Raw genomic sequence first — 21555 nt, 5'->3', positions numbered from 1 at the left:
TTGGAAATATTTCAAAAGGAGGAAAAAGGCTGGTCCAGTGGAAGTGAATTAGTGATACTAACTGGAGCTCCAAGAAGTGAAAATATTGAAATTTTAAAATGCATTGCCAAACTGTCTTCCACAGCTATCGGAATGATTTATGCTTTAAACATGTTTCTCCGAAGGACTTTCTGAGGTCTGTAAGTCACAGAACCCAAGAGAGCCAGAAGGCTCACTAAATCTCTTTAGGTGGGGTTCTGGGAGAACTCAGCACCAGGTCTGTGCCTTTCACCTAACAGGCAGATGGGAAATGGGCTGAAGCTCACTCTGACAAAGCTGGCCAACAGCAGAAGGCATGTTGGGTGGGCTTGGAAGGAATCAAGAGCTACTGCCTCCCTGTCCTGTGATACGTTTGATGAAAACTTTTCAGACTCAATGAACACTTCTGACTAGTGTTTTTGCATTCCAACCCTGCCCAATTTTCACACAAGCCTAAAGGCACATTTTGCCTTACCTCAGGTTCAGACCCACCGCCATAATTAAACTGAGACTTCCTGCTGTAGAAAAACAGCAGCACACTGACTGGCTAGTGACATCAGAGGGGAAAAGGACTGGGGCCGGAATCCCAATGTATTTTAAGATTAGCTGTGGGACCCAGGGGAAATTATTTAATGGCTCTAGATTGCCATTTGCCCATCTGAAAATGGTTAGGAATATAAGCCAGGTACAGTGGCACACACCTGTGATCTGGTGGTGTGATAGTACTACCAAAATTAGCTTATTGAAAATGGCCACAGTTCTGAGGTAGGCAGCACCAAGCCAGACTGAATCAAGTGCTGTCCAGGTTGAAACCCTGGTGCTTACTAATCCTCACTTCCTCCCTCTTGCTCACCTCCACTTATTCTCCAAGCACTAACACCAGGACCCCTTCTCCCCACTCAGCCTTCATAATTCACCATCCCCTCTACTCAGAATGATCTCCTTCCACAGATGTGGCTTCCTTTCATCTCTGGGGGCTCAGCCGAAACATTATCACTACAAGAAGGCATTCCCAGACCAGATCACTTATGAATATCAAAGCTCCCTTTCCATCCACATGCCCTTCATAATAATCCTCAATACAACCTCTGATTCTTCTCTTGCTAAAGAACCTCTTCCATGAGAAGGAATGCCAATCTTCCTTTAGCACAGGGTAGATGTCTATAAATATTTGTTGAAGGAATAAATAAAATGTTAACTTCTAGTCTTATTGATTTGATTGGTTGGTTTTTTTGTTTGTTTGTTTTGAAACAGGGTTTCTCCGTGTAGCTTTGGAGCCTGTCCTGGATCTCCCCCTGTAGACCAGGCTGGCCTCGAACTCCTGCCTCTGCCTCTGTTTTTTTTCTCTGCTTGATATCAAACACAAGGCCCTCATTCTTACCAGAAAAGAGGCCTACCACTGTGATTTTTTATTCCAGTCTTTAAGATAAATAATGTCAGGGCTGGAGAGATGGCTCAGCAGGTGAGAGCACTTGTTGCTCTCCCAGAGGACATGGATTTGGTTTTCAGCACCCACCCACCCACATGGCAGCACACAACTACCTGCTAACTCCAGTGCCAAGGGGTCTGATGCCTTCTTCGGCCTCTTCAGGCACTACATGTACATGGTACACATACAGACAAGCAGGTACATATAATGCATATAAAAATGAATTAAAAAAATATAAGCAATGCTTCCTTGGCTATGAGAATTTCAGTTTAAAATGCAAAAGCAAAGTTAAAAAGTATGGGCTAGTGAGACAGATCAGTGGTTGAGAGTGCTTGCTACTCTTCCAGAGGACCTGAGTTCAAGTATCCACTTCAAGTGGCTCACAAGGTCTTGTAACTCTAGCTCCAGGGGATCTAATACCCTCTCCTGGCCTCCATAGGCAACCATATACAGGTGGAATACACAAAACAGATACACACACAGAGTAAAACTGTTTTTAAAGAAAGTCATAATTTTTTTCTCCCCATCCCCCATCAATGCCATAAACATGGAAGGCGGGTTATTCAACCATCATTTTAATGAGCATTTCCAGAAACTAGAGCGAGGAGTAACCCAGAACCCAAATTATACACCCAGCAGTACAATTGTCATATGTCACCAGAGGCTCTGATAGCACTGTCTCAAGGACCTTCTCTAAACTCAATACAAAGTAACAATTAGTATTCCTGTACAGTTTTTTTTTTTTTTTTTTAAGACAGTCTCACTAGCCCATGGTCCTCAAACATCTTCCAAGTGCTAATATTACAGGATGGACCTCCATGCCTAGCTTTTTTGCTCCCATGGCTTCTTATTCTTTGTAGGTTTTTTGTTTTGTTTTCTCGACAAAGGATTTCTCTGTGTAGCTCTGGCTGTCCTGGAACTCGCTCTGTAGACCAGGCTGGCCTCAAACTCACAGAGATCCACCTGCCTCTGCCTCCTGAGTGCTGGGATTAAAGGTGTGCGCCACCACCACCCGGGCTTCTTACTCTTTAATTATAATTGTTACATATATGTGTGTGTATGTATAAGCTTGTAAATACAATCTGCTAAGATCATTTGGCATAACCACACCTGGCACTTATAATCCATCTTTATTTTGGCTTTTAAGTTATTCATTTATTGTGAGAGTCTCACACCATAGCTTTGGCTGGCCTAGAACTACCAAGGTCATCTAGCTTAGCTTCATGTCTGCTGGGAATACAAGCATACACCGCCATGGCCAGTTGATGAAGTGTTAACATTTTATGGTAGAATTCAAAGGGGCAGGGAATAATTCATCTTACAGATGAAATGCTGTTACTTTCCTGCTTCTGTCCCTGTTGGCTAACCAATTTTTCGTAGGTTAAGCCCGACCCAAGCATTGAAACTGGACAACTGAAGAAAGCTCTATATCTAACTTCATCTCCATCTCCATTTTCTGCTCTAGTTGCAAACTTTAAATTTTTATTTATTTGTTACTTGTGTGTGAGTCTCTGTGTGTGTGTGGGGGGATACATATATAGGTGTGTTTGTACCATGGTTTATATGTGGAAGCCAGAGGACAACATTATGGAGTCAGTTCTCTGTCTGCCTTTACAAGGGTTGCAGGAATTGAACTCAAGTCACAAGGTTTGCAAGGCAAGTGCCCTTACCCCATGAGGCATCATGCTGGCCCCCTAAATGAGCTTGTAATCCCAGCACATGGAGGTAGAGGAAGGACGATTGCCATAAATTCAAGGCCAGCTTGATCTACACTGACAGTTCACAAACAATCAAAGTTTACACAGCCAGATTCTGCCAACTTCCACCCCCAACCAACAAACTAAAACAAAAACACACACAACTAATAGAGTACAGTACAGTCAACACTGAACTCATATTTGTTGGGTTAATCTCTTTCTCAAAAAACCCCGTGCTGAGCCAGGTATGGTAGTCCATACCTATTATTAAGCACTCAGGAGGCTGAGGCAGGAGGACAAGTCTGTGGATAGTCTGGGCTTTATAGTGAGATCCTGTCCCCAGAACAAAACAAACAAACAAACAAACAAACAAAAAAAAACAACAAAAAAACAAAAAACTGCCACAATGCCCCAAGACTGTAGCAAAGATTCACTGGAACTTTCATGACCAGATCCAAAGCATACATCCATGGGAAAGAAACATACATTCTGAACTTGCTTCTATCTACATAATTCATACAAAACAAAACAAAAAACCACCTAATTTCTGTCTCCTGATTCTCCCAAGTTCCCTCTTGTGTCAACAGTGGCCGAATTCTTCAAGTTTGACCCCAAAGCCTATTTTTATTATTTGTATAACCACCTCCTAATCTGTCCATTCTTCACCTTTCCAAATTCAATCAACTGTTGTTGTCTGCTTCTTTCCTTTTCCCCCATTAAGTTCCAGCAGCCATTTGGTTCAAATTATAGAGGCTACTCTGAAATGGGATCCTCCTCAACTCAAAGTATAACTTCCTAAGAAAAATCTGAAAACAAGCCCAATAAAAAGCAGTCTTCCGCTGGGTGGTGGTGCACACCTTTAATCTCAGCACTCAGGAGTTCGAGGCCAGCCTGGTCTACAGAGTGAGATCCAGGACAGGCACCAAGACTACACAGAGAAACCCTGTCTCGAAAAACCAAAAACCAAAACAAACAAACAAAACAACAGTCTTCCATTGAAAAAGACTATGTGGCTACATCAAAACAAATTGGCTTGGAGCTGGAGAGGTAGCTCAGCCCTTAAGAGCAAGGCTGCTCTTCCAGAGGACCAGGGTTCAATTCCCAGCACCCACATGGCAGCTCCCTTCAGTTCTGGGGAGGGGGGGGTTGATGCCTTCTCCTGACCTCTGCAGGCACTGCACATGTGTGGTGCACTGACATACATGCAGGCAAAACACCCACAGACACACAATAAGTTTTTAAACTTAAGGGAAAAAATGACCCGAGAGAGGACTGCTTTATTTCATCCTCCCCCTCCCTGATTCCCAAGCCCACCCTGAAAATCAGACGGGATTCTCAGGCTTGAAATCTCAAGAGCCAGGCTGAGGGTAGTGACTGGGTGTGAAGAGTCAGCCACATATCCCTAAGGCATGGCACAGCAGCTGGCACAGGTGGATCCTGGCACACACTGTGAGTGAACAAACATGGGCTGTAAGACAGGTCACAAAAACAAACAAAATGGTCACAGTGTGTATCAGCATTACAGCTGGATGGGAGAAGGTGCATACACAGTGGCAGCTGAGAAGACAGACGCTCTGGTGAAAGCGAACTAGAGCAACTTCATACCTGGGACCTGGCTTTCCCACAGCCCCCTTTTCAAAAGTTTTTAAAAATGATCTTTCCAGTCAATGCACAACGATACACCTCACATTCTGCCAACAAATGGAACAGAAAAATCCCCGAATATAAGTGAGAAAGAGAGGAAGCACAAAGGGCAGGAAAAAGAGGTAAAGTGGAAAAAAAAAAAAAGAGGTAAAGTGGAGAAACGGAACGTAAGTAATGGGAAGCCAGACTTAAGAAGGGACAAGAGGAAAAAGCTGCGAAGCCGGCAGAGCCCTGTGGGTGACAACAGAGACAAACTATCCTATATTGAGATCATTCGGCCAGACTTTGTACTTAACTGCATATGCACTGACCCATTTAATCCTCCACCACCCCAACATAAAAAACTTATCACCTCCATTTTATGGATGACGAAACTGAAGCTGGGAAGTTGACACTTGCTCCAGCAAACGGGTAGGAAGGGGAAGTACAGTGACCTGATCAGAGGTCTGATCCCGGGGTCACCCCATTCTTTAACCCTCACTGCCCATTCCGTCTCCGAGGCCACACAGTCCCTATTAACTGGGAGGTATTCGCTTATGCATTTAACCAACACTTACTGAACTCCTAATGGGTGCCCAAGCCAGCTGCTTGGCGCTGGCTGGTAGGCGAACGTGAGGGTTCCTGCGGCGGGTCGGGGGACAGAACAGAACGAAACGTCAATCGCCAGGCTCAGGAGCCTGGAGCCCGTCGCAAGAGGGATGTAGGGTGGGGCCGGAGGGGAGGAGCAAGGGGAGCTGGGGCGCCGCGGCGGCCCCGGGCGGTATGTGAACGCTGCGACGCCGGGTGCCCTGCACGGACGCGGGCTGTGACAGACGCGCCGCGTGCGGTGGCTGCCCGTGGGACGGCGACGCGGCTATGGAGACTCCGACGGGCTGAGACTGGGAAGGGCGGCTCGGCCAGGAGCACGAAAGGCGCGGGGCCAGAGTCGGGGACATCGGAGACACCAGGGACCCGCCGGCGCGCCCCCGGACTCACCTCCCGCGGCAGCCCCTCTGGACTCGTCAGCCCCGCCAGCCCGGAGGAGGCGGGATGGACTCCGGGCCGCGGGGGCTGCCGGGAGCCCTGTTGCCTGGGCAACGGGTTGGGCCTCAGCGAGCAGCCGCGACTCCGCGGAGAGCTAGAGCGGCCGAGCCACAAGTGTCGGCGGACCCGTGGCGCGGAAGTGACGCCACTTCCTCGGTCTGAGGGCGGGGCTTTGGAGCTGCGTGTTGAGGTCTACCCGTGGACCGCATGGAAGGTGCGTGCGAGGGCAGTGCTTCCCTTGTGGTGGCGCGGCTGCAGGTCGGGGGTGGGGGGAAGGTGGGGAACCCGCGGTGTGACTGACAGGCGGCCTCCGGAGCCTCTTCCCGTGTGAGTGACAGCTGAGTGCGGTGATGTACGTGAAGTGTTTGTCAGAGGTGTGACGCTCCGAGCGCCCCCGAGCACATTGGAGCCAAGCCTGGCATGGCAGCCCCTCCGGAAACCCTTCCCCTGAACTCCGGCAGTCAGGAACACCGACCGTGGAGCTTGCAGTTTGTAGTAAAGGCTGTCTCTGTGGGCCGATTCGTGTCACGTGAGTCCGTGTGTTTGCGTATGGCAGGGGTTTCACGGCGTACCTTCAGCTCCGCCCAGGCCTGTGACCGATCACTGATATCTCCCTGTTTGCCCGTGAGTACCTGGAAGAGGGAGCTTTGGGTTCCGAAGTGGGGCCGGCGTACCTAGTCAGATGTGATCCTCGCCCTCAGGAACCCCCACCGAGGGACGAATACAGTCAGGAAGAACAGCTCCTCCGTGTAACGTGCTTGATGCAGCATACACTATGTGAGCACAATATGGGAGGAAGCGAAACTTCAATCCTACTTTGGTTGAACTCAGTCCAGCGGGGAATGTAGACTTTAAGCAGGTGCATAGATTGACTGGTGAATGTGGTGACAGCCCAAGTACAGGAGGATGACAGATGTCCACTGCAGTGACTCCTAGCGTCACCGGCGGATCCAGGAAGACTTTTTTTTTTTTTTTTTTTTTTTTTTGGTTTTTCTAGACAGAGTTTCTCTTTGTAGCTTTGGAGCCTGTCCTGGGACTCACACGGTAGCCCAGGCTAGCCTCGAACTCACAGAGATCCACCTGCCTCTGCCTCCCAAGTGCAGGGATTAAAGGCGTGCGCCATCACCGCCCGGCGTCCAGGAAGACTTCATAGAACTGTTTGCCTCCTGTTGCTATGGTAAAATACCATGACTCTAAAGCAACTTGGGAAGGAGAGGGTTTGTTTGGTTTACCCTTCCCGGTCACAATCCATCATTGAGGGAAATCGGTAGGAACCCAAGCAGGAGCAGAGGCAGGAACAATGAAGGAAAGCTGCTTACTGGCTTTCTGTCTCCCTCCCAGGCTCACGCACTGCTAGCTAGCTTGCTTTCTCTTTGAGATTTTATTTATTATTTTATGTGTATGAGTGTTTGCCTGCATTTATGTAAGTACACCCTGCGTAGGCAGTGTCCACAGAGGCCAGAGAGGACATAGTATCCCCTGGAATTGGAATTACAGCCGATTGTGAGACTCTGTGAGTGCTGGGTCTTCCAAAAGAGCAGGAAGTGCTCTTAACTGCTGAGCCATCTCCAGGTCCTCGGATTGCCTTCCTTCTCAGCCCAGGAGCACTTGCCCAAGGGTGGCTCCACGATAGTGGGCTAGGCCCCTTCTGCAACACTTGTCACGCAGACATCCCCACAGACAGTTCTTCAACTGTAGCTTTCCCCAGGTAAATCAAGTCAACAGCAAAACCAACCAAGGCTTTCTTTGTTTTGGTTTTTTGCATTTAATTATTGCAAATATATTTATTGCAACTTACAAATAAGTTAATAATGATATAATTTTAGCTATAAATTTTCTGCATTTAAATTTTTGCATCAGAAATGTGTCTCAAAATATTCTAGTCCCCTAATGAGGAAGGTGAGGTTAAACCATAGAAAAATAAAATCTGAGGCTGGAGAGATGGCTTAGCAGTTAAGAGCACTTCCTGCTCTTCTAGAGCATTGGAGTTTGGTCCCCAGCATCCACATTAGGCAGCTCACAAACACCTATAACTCTAGCTCCAGGAGATCAGTCACCCCCTGGCCGGGCAGGCATTCCTACAGAGGCACACAGACACACAGACACACACATACACACACACACACACACACACACACACACACACACACACACACAGAGATCTTGAAAATCTGATAATTTAGATGTCAAGATACAAATAAAAGTTACCACATTTCATGTCTCGAAAATGAGCATTTTACCTGTATGCGCAAACCTTTTATATGTTACCACACTATAAGACTTTAACGTATGGAACATTCCACTAAAGACCCAAAGGATGCCGGGCGGTGGTGATGGTGGTGGTGGTGGTGGTGCACGTCTTTCATCCCAGCACTTGGGAGGCAGAGGCAGGCAGATCTCTGTGAGTTCGAGGCCAGCCTGGTCCTCAAAGTGACTTCCAGGGCAGCCAGAGCTGTTACACAGAGAAACCCTGTCTCAAAAAAAAAAAAAAAAAAAAAAAAAAAAAAACCCAAAGGATTTTCTTTCCTTAGAGGTTTTCTTTCGTGGAAGGGGCTTTAGCATTTAAGATTGAAATGAAAATGACAAGAACTCTGTTACTCTCCTCCAGTCCAATTTTAAATAGTTCCTTCTAGCCTCATCACCTAGATGATGGTCTGGTCCTTTATATAGGAGGGAAGTACATAGGAGCATTTCCATTTTTATTGGTTTTAATTAACTTACGGAGTAGCAGGGTTTTTGTGTGGCATTTTCATACTTCACTTTGGTTGGCTCTCCTCTGATTGTGTCCCCCATCTCCAGGTATACCCTCCTACCCCAGTGCCCCTTCCACTTTGGTATCGCATGTGGGAGTGTGTTTAGCCAGGTTTCTACTTTGGTAGTGAGTGTAGAACATAAGATACGACGATCGTGTCTCTGGTCTGCTCCAAGCTCATTCGTTGCCTGCTCTTCGCCATGCTCAGCTCTTCCTGTTGGCCTGTGTGGCTCTGGTTGTGTGAATCCCTCCTCATGTGCCGCTTTCTCTCCATTTTAGCCTGGTAATGCTGGTTTGGCTTGTTGGTTATACGCACCAAGTTCATGGTCACGTCAGGGCCCATGCTGACTCCCTTTCCCTGGCTTCTTTCCATTCACACCTCAGCTCAAAGGATACCCCGGGTTCATGCTGACACATGACCCTCATTTCGTTTTTTCTTTAATGTTTGTGATCTGAACTGGTTAAGAACTGGTGAAGATCATTTACTTGGATGTTGTTTGACTCTCTTTTAGAAGGTAATTGCCATGGGGAAAGGCCCTAGTTTCATTCAGTCACTTCATTCCCCATACTTGACATTTGAAGGAAGCTTATTTGTTAGTTGTTGGGAGGCTGAAGCGGGAAGTTCAAAGTCTGGCTTCTGCCTGCCTGGGCAACTTGTACCATCTCATACAGTAAAATGGGCATGCACAGGGCCCTAGTTCAGTCCCCAGTACCATTAAAACAAAAGAGAACAGGGCCCTAAAGAATACTGAGTTAACTAGGTGAGTGAAGACACATACGAACAGTTAATGTGGTCCAGGTTGGACTGATAGAGAGCCAGCATTGAGGCACTGAGTAACTAAAAGACCATGTTGGAGAAGGGTTGGGCAGGTTGGGGTCCTAGTACTAGACCTTGTGATACAGGTTAAGTGTCAGGCCCTCACAGCCTCATATATTATTTATATACTTTTATCTATTTATTTATTTAACAGAGTCTCACTAGCCCTGGCCAGTCTGGAACTCAGTATGTAGACCAGACTGCCTCGAACTCATGTATATCCACTTTTAACAGCCCTGTGGAGCAGATGCTTGTTTTAGCACAAGTCTTATTAAATAAGAAACACAGAGCCAAATATGGGGATAAAAGCCTTAAAGATCAGGGAGATAGTGAGAGACACCAATTAGCCTTAACTCACCACGCCAGTAGCTTCCCAAGCGAGCTACATCCTGTCTACTCAGACTTTTATTGCCATGTTCTGTCCTCTCATTGGCTCTTAGCCCAGCTACCTCACTTCTTTGTTATTGCCTGTCTGTACAGACCTCCCGGTCTCTATGGTTGGTACTGGGATTAAAGGCGTGTGTCACCATGCTTGGCTGTTCCCTAGTATATCCTTAAACACAGACCGTGCCTGCCACGTGATCAGATTAAGGGCATGTGCTACTACTGCCTGACTTGTATTTTTACTTAAAAATGGATGGCTATATGTCCTCTGATCTCCAGACAAACTTTATTTATTAACATACAAAGAAAATATCACCACACTTTGCATATGAGAACATTGAGGCTCCAGGAAATTGACAGATACGTCTACACTCAGAGCTGGCAGAGCTAAGATTCATGCCCAGGAAGCATAATGGTCTTCAAAGCGTAGCCTCCAGAGCATGCAGCTGTTGTGTGTCCTGGATTCCTCTCGGCTGTAAGATGGCTGTGTAGGGTTCTAAATGGAGAAGGCAGCACAAACACTCTGCGCTTGGTCTTGTTTCCTCAGGCAGTGGGATCAGGTGAGTCTTAGATGGGCAGCACTAGCTTAAGGAAGGAGCTTCCCGGAAAGAGAACTGCACTTGCGAAGACTTTTCCAAGAGCTGTAGGAGTTCTGCCTGACAATGGGGGGCTGGAGGTAGGGATTGAGACAAGTATTGAAGCAGGGATGCAGGCAGCAGCCTGGCAAGATCACCTCTGTGTCCAGTGTCCCACATGCTTGGTATTGTGATATGATGAGCTTTCAGGAGTGAAAAGCTCTGTTCACGGGTTCAGGGTGCCTGGAAGAAGACAGCTGGAGTATAGTCAAGACTAGATTACCTCATGGGAGAGATAGTGGGAACCATTGACGTATTAGCAGAAAGTCATAGCTTTACTTGTTTCTAACTCTTAAAGTAGACAAGGTGCTGTGCAGGTGTTGTGTCTCACACCCTTATTCCCAGTACTGGAGAGGCAGAGGCAGGAGGATCTCTGTGAGTTCAAGGCCAGCTGGAGTTACATTTGAGACCCTGTCTTCAAAAGAAAAGTAGACAAGTGCTTATGGAACCGTGAGCTGTGAATAACCTCTTAGCTTCCGGGACATTGGTTTACCCAGGTGTTGTGGCATTTCCGGCCATTTTACTATAGAGGGCTGTGATCATGTGCTCCTTAACAGTCACGTTTCTCTTGGTCCCTATCAGAGAAGACTCTTGGAATTGCAACACCCAGAAAACCTGTCTTATCTGTCAGTGCAAGAAAAATTAAGGACAATGCAGCCGATTGGCATAACTTAATCCTGAAATGGGAAAGCCTCAGTGATGCCGGCTTTACCACTGCAAGCAATATTGCCAACCTGAAAGTCAGCTTGTTGTAAGTATATGTGGAGTTCCCACACTCTGTATTGTCACCTTGAACCATTGGGCAGAAGAGTCAAGAGAGTGAGAATTTATTGGTGTAAATAAAGCAAAACAAAATATTGAACCAAAAGAACGGCAAAATGATATGTGCAAATATGCACCATACATACACATTGAAATGCAAATATGTGCTAGATGTTATGATACACATGGGTAGGATATGCTGAAAAGGCAGAGACAGGAGGATTACAAATTTGACACTTTGGGCTGGAGACATGGCTCAGTGGGTAAAGGTGCCTGCTACCAAGCCTGATGACTGAGTCCTGTCCCTGAAACCCACATGGTAGAAGGAGAGAACCAAACTACCGCAAGTTGTCCTTGCCCATCACACCATGGCATAAATGTGCCCATCATATACACACAGATCAATGTAGAAATACACACAAAATTATGTTACATATTTTACAAACTTGAAAAAGATTGGAAAGAAGAAGGCTTGGTTCCATTATATTATTGTCTTTCAGGGATGTGAGGTGGTAGGTAAATGGGATTTCATGTGTATACTGCTGGCTGCCATTTGTCCCTTCCTTCCATGTATTGTTTTTGTTTGGTTGCTTTTTGGTTCTTTTTGAAATATTTTCCCTCCCCTATTGTAGAATATTATTTTAAGCTATGTTACATTTGTTTATGCTGTGGGCATTCATTCGTTTTAATGATGTAAAGATGTGTTGCATTCTTTTATGTTGCATTTGTTTAACTCTGTGAAGCTGTGATATGTTGCCTGTCTAAGACACCTGATGGTTTAATAAGGAGCTGACCGACCAATAGCAAGGCAGGAGAAAGGATGGATGGGGCTGGCAGCCAGAGAGATTTTAAATAGAAGGAGAAATCTGGGAGGAAAGGAAGAAGGAGCAAGAGAACAAGGAGAGAAGGATACCAGGGGCCAGCCACACAGCCAGCCACACAGCCAGCCACACAGCCAGCTACACAGCCACACAGCCACACAGCCAGCCACAGACTAAGAGTGAAAGTAAGACATACAGAAGTAAGAAAAGGTAAAAGCCCGGAGGCAAAGGTAGATGGGATAATTTAAGTTAAGGAAAGCTGGCTAGAAATAAGCCAAGCTAAGGTTTGATATCTGTACGTAAGAATATGCCTCCGTGTGATTTATTTGGGAGCTGGGTGGCGGGTCCTGCAAGAGAGCCAAAAGAGTAAAAGAGCAAAAACAAACATCCCTCCCCCAGCTGGCCCTGAACACCCAGTTGTCTTTCTGCCTCAGTCTCCTAAGTGCTGGGGTTACAAGTGTGCACTGCCACACCTGGCTTCTTTACATTTTTGCCAGGACCTCACTGTGCTGCCCAGGTTAACCTCCTACTACTGGGCTGATTTTCTGCCTCAGCCGCCCTAAGGAGGTGGAACCACAGATGTGCACCATTGCACCCAGTTCATTTTATGTCCCTTTTTGTCTGTGTATATGGGTATTTTACCTGTGTGTGTGTCTGTGTACCACTGTGGGTCTGTTGCTCACAGAGGCCAGAAGAGGGCATTACCCTGGAACTAGAATTACAGATGATTGTGAGCTGCTATGTGGGTGCTTAGAAACAAGCCTGGGTCTCTGGAAGAGCAGTCAGTACACTTAGCAGCTAAGCCTTCTTTCTCCAGACCTTGTTGCTGTTGTTGCTTTTTGTTGTTGTTTTTTGTTTTGTTTTGTTTGTTTGTTTGTTTGTTTGTTTTTCGAGACAGGGTTTCTCTGTGTAGATTTGCACCTTTCCTGGAACTCACTTGGTAGCCCAGGCTGGCCTCGAACTCACAGAGATCCGCCTGCCGAGTGCTGGGATTAAAGGTATATGCCACCAACGCCCAGCTTGCTGTTGTTGCTTTTTAGATTTACTAACTTTATGTTATGTGTATGCATATATATATGTGTGTATCACGTAAGTGCAATGCCTAAAAAGGCCAGAAAAGGGTGTCGGATACCCTGAAACTGAAGTAACAGAGAATTGTGAGCCTCCTTGTGGATGCTAAGAATGGAACCTGGGTGCTCTGAAAGAGCAGCCAGTGCTCTTAACCACTGAGCCATCTCTCCAGCCTCCATCTTTTATTTGTTTTGAGGCAGGGACTTATGTAGGCCCATGTAGACCTGAGACTCACTATGTGGTTGAAATGACCTTCAATTTCTTATCATTCTGCCTTCATCTCCCAAGAGCTGGAATTATAGGTGTGTGCCACCACCTCCAGCTTAATTTTCTTTTTCTTTTTTATTTATTTTTTTTATTTTTTTATTTTTTTGGTTTTTCGAGACAGGGTTTCTCTGTGTAGCTTTGCGCCTTTCCTGAAACTCACTTGGTATGCCAGGCTGGCCTCGAACTCACAGAGATCCGCCTGGCTCTGCCTCCCAAGTGCTAGGATTAAAGGCATGCGCCACCACCGCCCTTCTTTTTTTAAAAAAAGGAAAAAGTAGAGGTGGGGAGACTAGAGAAATGACTCCACGGTTAAGAGTACGTTCTACTCTATTACAGAGGAACCGGGTTCAGTTCCCAGCACCCACATGGCAGCTCATAGCTGTCTGTAACTACAGCTACAGATGATCTGATGCCCTCTTCTGGTCTCTGTGGGTACTACATACACATAGTACACATACAGACACACAGACAGACAGACAGACAAATACACATACACACAAATTTTTTAAAAAAATTAAAAAGCCAAAGGAAACAAATGATGGTGCACACCTTTAATCCCAGCACTCAGGAGGTAGAGGCAGTCAGATCTCTGTGAGTTGAAGGCCAGCCTGGTCTACAGAGCGAGCTCCAGGACAGCCAGGGCTACATAGAGAAACCCTGTCTCGAAAAAACAAACAAGGAAACAAGTGTAGTGGCTCCTTCCCTCAGTCCCAGCACTCGGTGGCAGAGGCATTGGAGCTCCGTGAGTTTGAGGCCGACCTGGACTGCATATCAAATTACAAGCCAGCTAGGACTACATAGTGAGGCCCTGTCCCAGCACTGAGGCTGAAGACAGGCCACCGCCCCAGCCTCGTCCGTGAGCCCCAGGTCCCAGGGATGAGAAACCATGTCTTCAGAAAGGTGGATGGCTCTTGAGGAACACCAGTGGTTAACTCTTGGTGTCATATGCACTTGTGGCAACATGGCATACATCATAGTGGATGTTCATGGCTAGGACCAGAAAAAGGATCCTGGGATCCCAAAATCCTATGAAGGTATACCCTCACTTAGATAGAATCTTCCCACTAGACCTTAACCTTAATTGTTTGCACCTCCTCCTAACAGCATCACAGGCTGAAAACCAAGCCTTTAATGCCCAGACTGTATGGCTCCAGACTTCAGTTTAAAAACCATTCACCAACTCTTGACTCCTTCAGGAAATGACTCATGTCTTATGCATCTTTGTACAACCAGCACCAAGCCCTCCATCGAGGATGCCCCATGACTAGACTCAGCTTCCCTTAATACAAAGTTGAGTGGCCAGGGCCGGGTAGAGCTTAGCAGTAGAGCATGTGCAGCACACTGGAGGCCCTCAGCTCCATCCCAAGCACAACAGACTTGAGTGACTGATGGATGTGCCTGCTGTGAATGTAAATAAACATCTACTATAAAGACATGTGCAACATTTACACAAAATATGTAACATGATTATGTGATGACTTTTATAGGATTCATTATAACAAAATGAGGTGAAGGTTTTTCCACTTTCTGTTTTTCTTTTTGGGAGGCAGGGGCTCACTGTCGGGGGGGGGGGGGGGGGGGGGGGGGGCTGTGAACTCCTGCTCCTCCTCAAGCCCTGGGATGAGAGACATTTGGTCACCCAGCATGAGATGAGTTTAAGGCGTGTAACTTGTACCCGTTGTTTCCTGCTTTGTCCAGGAGTAAAGAGAAGGTTGAACTAGAGAGCAGCAGCCCAGGCTCCAGTGAAAAGGAAGAGAAGACGAGTCTGGAATACCATAAGGAACTTGAAGTGCTGTGTGAGGAACTGCAGGCCACCTTGGATGGCTTGGTAAGCCCTAAAGGTGCTGGTCCTCCACGTCACTGTCACTCAAGCCCATGGAGCTGTTTGGGGTTTGCTTGACCATGGGGTATTCAAAACTCAGAGACCCTTTCTCCTCCTCAGCCTCTTCTTCCACCTACCTAACAAATCCTGATGCTCCCAAGATGCTGTCTGGTACGTTGTCCTGGGTAGTTTCAACCACTTCAAGGGTCCGTCGAGTAAATATTTAGGCTATGTGGGCCAGACCATTTCTGTCAAGGTGACTCCTCTGTGCCGCCACAGAACACTGAAGCAGCCACAGTCATTGGTTATCAGTGTGGATGGAGCAGGTCTTACTTCAGGTTGTGATCCAAATCAGCTGTATTTCTTGTTCAGAATGTCTGCACTTTGGCATTGGGAGTTCTGGTTGAAATGCTGTCTTCATAGTGAAGTTCTGGTCTGGGATGTTTTTGACACTCCCTTACTGACAGCACTGATACCTGTTCCGGGCTTACTTTGCCTATTTCCTGCCTCTGTCCTAGAGTCAGCCTTTTCCCCAAGGGGCCCGGATCCCTTACATAGAAGAGTCCTGTTAGAAACCTGTTGGCTCTGGGGCTAGAGATATGTCTCAAGTGTTGAGAGCACTTGCTGCTCTTTTTAAGGACTGCAGTTCAGTTCCCAGCACCCATATCAGGGAGCTCACAACTAGCTCTAGTTCTAGCTCCAGGGAATCCAGTACCCAGTTCTGGCCTCCACAGGCACCCACACACATAAGTAATAAAATAAATCTTATTAGAGAAAGCAAGCTCTACATGCTAGCCATCAGATTAGAAGCTCTGCTCTGGAGACCCTGAATCTGTGTTTTTGTTTGTTTTTTTGTTTTTCGAGACAGGGTTTCTCTGTGTAGCTTTGCGCCTTTCCTGGAACTCGCTCTGTAGACCAGGCTGACCTCAAACTCACAGAGATCCACCTGGCTCTGCCTCCTGAGTGCTGGGATTAAAGGTGTGTGCCACCACCACCTGGCTTGAATCTGTCTTAAACTGTCATGGAAATGTATTCTCATTCAGCGTCCAAACCCAAAAGTTGGGGTTAGAGGCCATTAAAGAGCTTTGGCTTTACATGTCTTTTCTTGGGAGACTGGTGCAGCCTTTTCCCTAATCTGCACCCCCATTTAAGTGTGATCTGTGTTACTGTGGGAAACACTACAGATGCTGACATCTGAGTGTGGGCTCTTCTTACATCATTAGCTCAACAAAGCACACACAAATGTGACTTTGTCCCTGTTGGTGGCCGACTGCAGATATGACAGGTCAGGGCTTCCAGATTTTCCTTCTCAGGATCCTTCTAAGCTTTTCTAGAATTAGGAGGGGTTGGGAAGCTGCGGGGGGGGGGGGGGGGGGGGGGGGGGGGGGGGCGGGGGGGGGGGCGGTGTGTGTGTGTGTGTGTGTGTGTGTGCGCGCGCGCGCAGAATTTTGATCATAGCCTTGCGTTCAGAAAGCACAGATCCCATCCTGGCCCCACCTTCCCACCTCCACCTGGAGAATCTTCCCATGTGTGATTGGAAATGATGGAACCTGTCTGGAGGTTAAGCCAACTGAAATATTGAACCTAAAATGATTTGAGAAGGAAGTAGAGACCTTTTAAGATTAGCATTTGTTAAATTTAGTGTGTGCCACTTTAGATAAACCAGGGGAGATGGTCGGGAGGATCAGGTATGAGGAATTATGATTTTGATGCTGTGTATTTCTTTTATCCTCCCAGACACATAACAGTTAACTGCACTCAGGAGGTAGATACTTGGTTTTAATAAACCTTTGCTACCTAAATCTGCAATCCTCATTAACTCTGTTTCTCATGTTTAATGACCACTCATATAGCTACTCAGGTGCTTCACTGCCCTTCATCTGTCTCATCCTTTCTTTTCACTGTGGAGATGGTGCTGGTGTTTGCCACTGGGAGCTAACAGAGGACCCAGTTGGAGAGGGCGGGAGATCTGTGGGTTCAGGTTCTCATTGTGCCCTTCTGTGTGTTTAGGAGGCTCACAGAGGCTGCAGTGAACTCCAGGGCAGTTCATAAAGACTGTCAGAACTGTGCCCCCGCCCCTGCCGAGGGCCTTTCTGCCTAGCGCACTCTGTGACAGTGGCCCACTCCGGGATCCCTCCAGGTCTCTGGAGCTAAAGCGCTAGTGCTGCTTAGAAACCTCACTGAGGTGGGACACAGCAAACTTTCTTCTCTCTGAGGCTGTGAAAAGCCCTTAGGACCAAAGTAATCCAGAGTGTGAAACCACAGCACCCACCTGCCCACACCCCTTGGAAATCTGCTGTAATGGGGTGAGTTACTAGAATTTTAGTCCCACCAAGACTATACATCATAGCCTTCAAATCTTTTATAGTTACTAAATCTGAGCTTAGCAATTCTAAGCAATATTCTCATATTCCAAATTAATATCTTTTCCAGACTAAGATACAAATGAAAATGGAAAAGCTGTCTTCAACCACCAAGGGAATTTGTGAACTAGAAAATTATCATTACAAGGAAGAAAGGAACCGGCCCCCTCTGTTTCACACATGGCCCACAGCCTTCTTTTGTAAGTACATTTTCTGGGGGTGTTTTAAGAGAAGCATCAGCATTGGTTAGTTCTAGTCCTTAGGAAAGGAAATGGGCCATCTGTTTTTTAAAATATAAATAAATGGCTGGGTGGAGGTGGCGCACGCCTTTAATCCCAGCACTCGGTGGGGGGGGGGGAGCCAGGCGGGTCTCTGTGAGTTCGAGACCAGCCTGGTCTCCAAAGCGAGTTCCAGGAAAGGCGCAAAAATACACAGAGAAACCTTGTCTCGAAAAACAAAAAAACAAAAACAAAAAAATATAAATAAATGAACCAGGAGGTGGTGACGCATGCCTTTAATCCCATCACTCAGGAGGCGGAGGTAGGCAGATCTCTATGAGTTGGAGGCCAGCCTGGGCTACAGAGCAAGTTCCAGGACAGCCAGAACTGTTACACAGAGAAACCTGTCTCAAAAAGACCAAAACCAAAAAAAAAAAAAAAGATATAGATATATAATAAATGTTAAAGTTAAGTAAATTGAAGACAGATGTAGTAATGCACATTCCTATAATGCCAGTAATAGAGACGCAAAAGCAGGAAAATTGTCAGTTCAAGACCAATAAACTTGGGCTATAAACTGAGAGCCTGTCTAAAAAAATAAGTCAGCCATCAGTTGAGGACACTTTGTCCAATCTCATAGGAGAAGACCATTGCGAAAAATGAAATTTAGCATGATGGTCTGTCCTAGTCAGGGTTTCTATGGCTGTGAGGAACACCATGACCAAAGTGACTTCGGGAGGAAAGGGTTGACTTGACTTACGCTTCCACATCCCTGCTCATCATCGAAGGAAGTCAGGACAGGAACTCAAGCAGGGCAGAAACCTGGAGGCAGGAGCTGGCACAGAGGCCAGAGGAGTGCTGCTTAATGGCTTCCTCTCCATGGCTTGCTCAGCCTGCTATCTTATAGAACCCAGGACCACCAACCCAGGGGTGGCACCACCCACAGTAGGCTAGGCCCTCCCCCATCCATCACTAAGAAAAGGCCCCCAGCCCAACCTTATGGAAACGTTTCCTCAGCTGAGGCTCCCTCCTCTCCAATGGCTCTAGCTTGTGTCAAGTTGACAGAAAACTAACCAGCACGTGTGCAAGTGGGAAATCCCAGTTCTTGGGGGGTGAGGCAAGAGGATCTCAGCAAGTTTAAGGACAGCCTGGGCTCAAATGCAGGGCTAATGGAGCAGGTAAGATGGCTCAGCAGGCCCTTGCCACCAAGTCTGATGACCTGATTTTGACCCCTAGGACCCATGTGATAGTAGAACAAACAAATGCCTAAAAGCTGTTCTGGCCTATACACACACTGTGGCATGTACACATACACACAAAATAAAATGCAATATTCTTTAAGGTTAAGCTAGTTGATGTTGGTTTATTGTTTTAAAGATGTATTTTATTTGTAATCATTTGTATCTGTGTGTGGGTATATGCATATACATGAATGCTAGTGCCCTTGGAGACTAGAGGCCTTGGGTCCTCCTGGAGCAGCAGTTACATGTTTTTATGAGCTGCCTGATGGGGGTGCTGGGAATTGAACCCAGCTGCTCTAGAAGAGCATCCAGTGCTCTTAACTACTCAGCCATTTCTCCAGCCCCTTGGTTACTTTTTTATAAATGATCTTAGTGTGTACCCTAGGCTGAACTGGTACTCACTATATAGCACAAGCAGGCCTCAAACGTGTAGCAGTCCCCTGCTTCAGTCCTCCAAGAGCTGTTATTGCCTGAGTCTTGATGAGGTGACTCTTTACAGCCATTACAAGTCACTCAATGTTGTAGAACATTTAACTATGTAAAGATGTGTTGTATTTGTTTAATTGTGAAAAGATGTATTGCTGTTTTACCTTGCCTGCGTAAGGCACCTGACTGGTCTAATAAAAAAGGTGGTGGCGCACGCCTTTAATCCCAGCACTTGGGAGGCAGAGCCAGGCGGATCTCTGTGAGTTCGGGGCCAGCCTGGTCTACAGTGAGATCCAGGACAGGCACCAAAACTACACAGAGAAACCCTGTCTCTAAAAACAACAACAACAAAAAGCTGAACAGTCAATAGCAAGGGAGGATGTATAGGCAGAACTTCCAGGGAGAGTAAGTAGGAGGAGGAATTTAGGCTTGAGGGAGGAAGAAAGAAAAGAAATAAAAGGAGACACCAGGGAGACGCCAGGAGCCAGCCAGCTAGCCACGGAGGAAGCAGGAAAGTAGGACATACAGAATGAAAGAAAGGTAAAAAGCTCCAAAGCAAAATAGAGATGAATAGAAACTGGTTGAATTAGGTTAAAAGAGCTAAGCTAAGGCCAAGCATTCATTATTAATAATAGGTCTCCATGTTTTTATTTGGGAGCTGGTTGGCAGCCCAGAGAAAACCCCAATTACACTCAAGGGTTGCGTGGCCTCGCCGGATTGGTCCTTCCTCATGCCATGCCATTCTGATTTGTTTGGAGGAGTCTTATGTGCTGGCTGAGGATGGTCTTGTACTTCCCATCCTTCTGCCTTCCCTTCCATCTGTGCTTCAACTTCCAAATGCTGGGAATGTAAGCATCCATCACCACAGCCAGTTTATGGGGTACCAGGGATTGAACCCGGGACTTCATGCATGTGGTACTCTACCAGATGAGTCACTTTGCCAGCTCTGTCTCTGGGTTTTAACCAGGAGCCAGAAAGCATGGCTTGAGTCTAGGAGAGTGCGTTCTCATGTGGCCCTGGTGACTGGTCTGTTGCAGATGAGGTCTCCCACCGGCTCTCCAGTGCATACAAGAAGGAGCTCCTCCTGAAGCACACCATTGGTGCAGAGCTGGCCCACACTGCTGACCGCAACCTCAGCCTGACCTACCTGTCTATGTGGCTGCACCAGCCGTACATAGAGAGCGACAGCAAGCTGCAGCTGGAGAGCATGCTGCTGGAAACAGGGCATCGGGCCCTGTGACTCCCCGGCCACCCTGCCTGTGAGCAGGGCCCCAGGGCCAGCCACTAGGACCTCTCCAGACACACACAAGCACTTGTGCAGCTGTCCTCTCCTCTGCCTTGTCCCAGGTTATCATGTGAGCACCGAGTGAGATAGATGAGAAGAATGGCAGAGGGGTCTCATTTGTAAACTGAGTGTTCTTTACATATTACACCTGTGCAGACAATCCTGCCTTCCTGGTTTTAATTTGTACCTATCCACTGTTGGTTTGGTTTTTGTGGTACTGGGAATCAAACCCAGATTTCACACAAGCTGAATACTTAACCACTGGGCCACATCCCCAGCCCTGTGCTTAAAATTTGAAGAGAACGTTTTAGTTTTGTAATTATAAATTAAGTCCTATAAATATCTGAAGTTTAAAATCTTGTCACTTTTGAAGGTTTTATTTTTACTGTATCTGTGTCTGTGTCTGTGCCACAATGTACAGATGACCAGGGTGACCATAAACAGGAGTGGGATCCTTGGAGCTAGAGTTACAGGTGGTTGTCACCCACCTGACCTTGTTAGGAACCAAACTCGAGTCCTCTGGAAGAGCAGTTCATGCTCTCCTATAGCTAGAGAGATATATATATTAAATATATTCAATAATACATATAAATGTATATTTTAAAATATATAAATATATATTTTAATCCTGTAGAGTTAACTGAGTTTTGTGTCATAGAAATGAAAACCCAAAATTGCTGAAATGAAACCATGGGATAAGCCAATAAAAAGGCCAGTGATCACGACTGTTTACATCTGGGATCTGGGTATTCTCTGTTTAGCTTTCTTATTATTAACCATTAGCATACTACCCAAGTTCATAGAGAGCTTTGAATTCATCACCAAGGACTGCCTTAGTCAAATGGCTTCAGGAAACGCCCACTTCCACCTCTCTCCCACT

General features: G+C 46.6%; 2 protein-coding genes across 6 annotated transcripts in view; one reads left to right on the top strand and one right to left on the bottom strand.

The window, feature by feature from the left end:
• Nucleotides 1-5905, bottom strand: part of Tecpr2 (tectonin beta-propeller repeat containing 2) — a 99319-nt gene extending 93414 nt beyond the window's left edge. For 2 of the 5 annotated variants that reach the window (XM_037210856.1, XM_037210857.1), the window contains exon 1: nucleotides 5764-5905. The gene's annotated coding sequence lies outside the window, so the exon portion shown is untranslated. Of the gene's footprint in view, nucleotides 1-5345; nucleotides 5503-5763 lie in introns of those variants that run through there. The other 3 variants (XM_028883782.2, XM_028883780.2, XM_028883781.2) reach the window with 3 other exon arrangements.
• Nucleotides 5906-5937: 32 nt separating this feature from the next.
• LOC114703078 (cyclin dependent kinase 2 interacting protein) lies at nucleotides 5938-21407 on the top strand. Its single transcript, XM_028883785.2, has 5 exons — nucleotides 5938-6025; nucleotides 10982-11150; nucleotides 15019-15148; nucleotides 17576-17705; nucleotides 20428-21407. The coding sequence occupies exons 1-5, from the start codon at nucleotides 6019-6021 to the stop codon at nucleotides 20628-20630; spliced, it is 639 nt and encodes a 212-aa protein (XP_028739618.1). The 5' UTR covers nucleotides 5938-6018; the 3' UTR covers nucleotides 20631-21407.
• Nucleotides 21408-21555: the final 148 nt, after the last annotated feature.

This window comes from Peromyscus leucopus, chromosome 14 (assembly GCF_004664715.2).
Source record: "Peromyscus leucopus breed LL Stock chromosome 14, UCI_PerLeu_2.1, whole genome shotgun sequence".
Taxonomy (NCBI): domain Eukaryota; kingdom Metazoa; phylum Chordata; class Mammalia; order Rodentia; family Cricetidae; genus Peromyscus; species Peromyscus leucopus.
The sequence above is the reverse complement of the archived record's forward strand: the minus strand, read 5'-3'. Positions and strand labels throughout refer to the sequence as shown.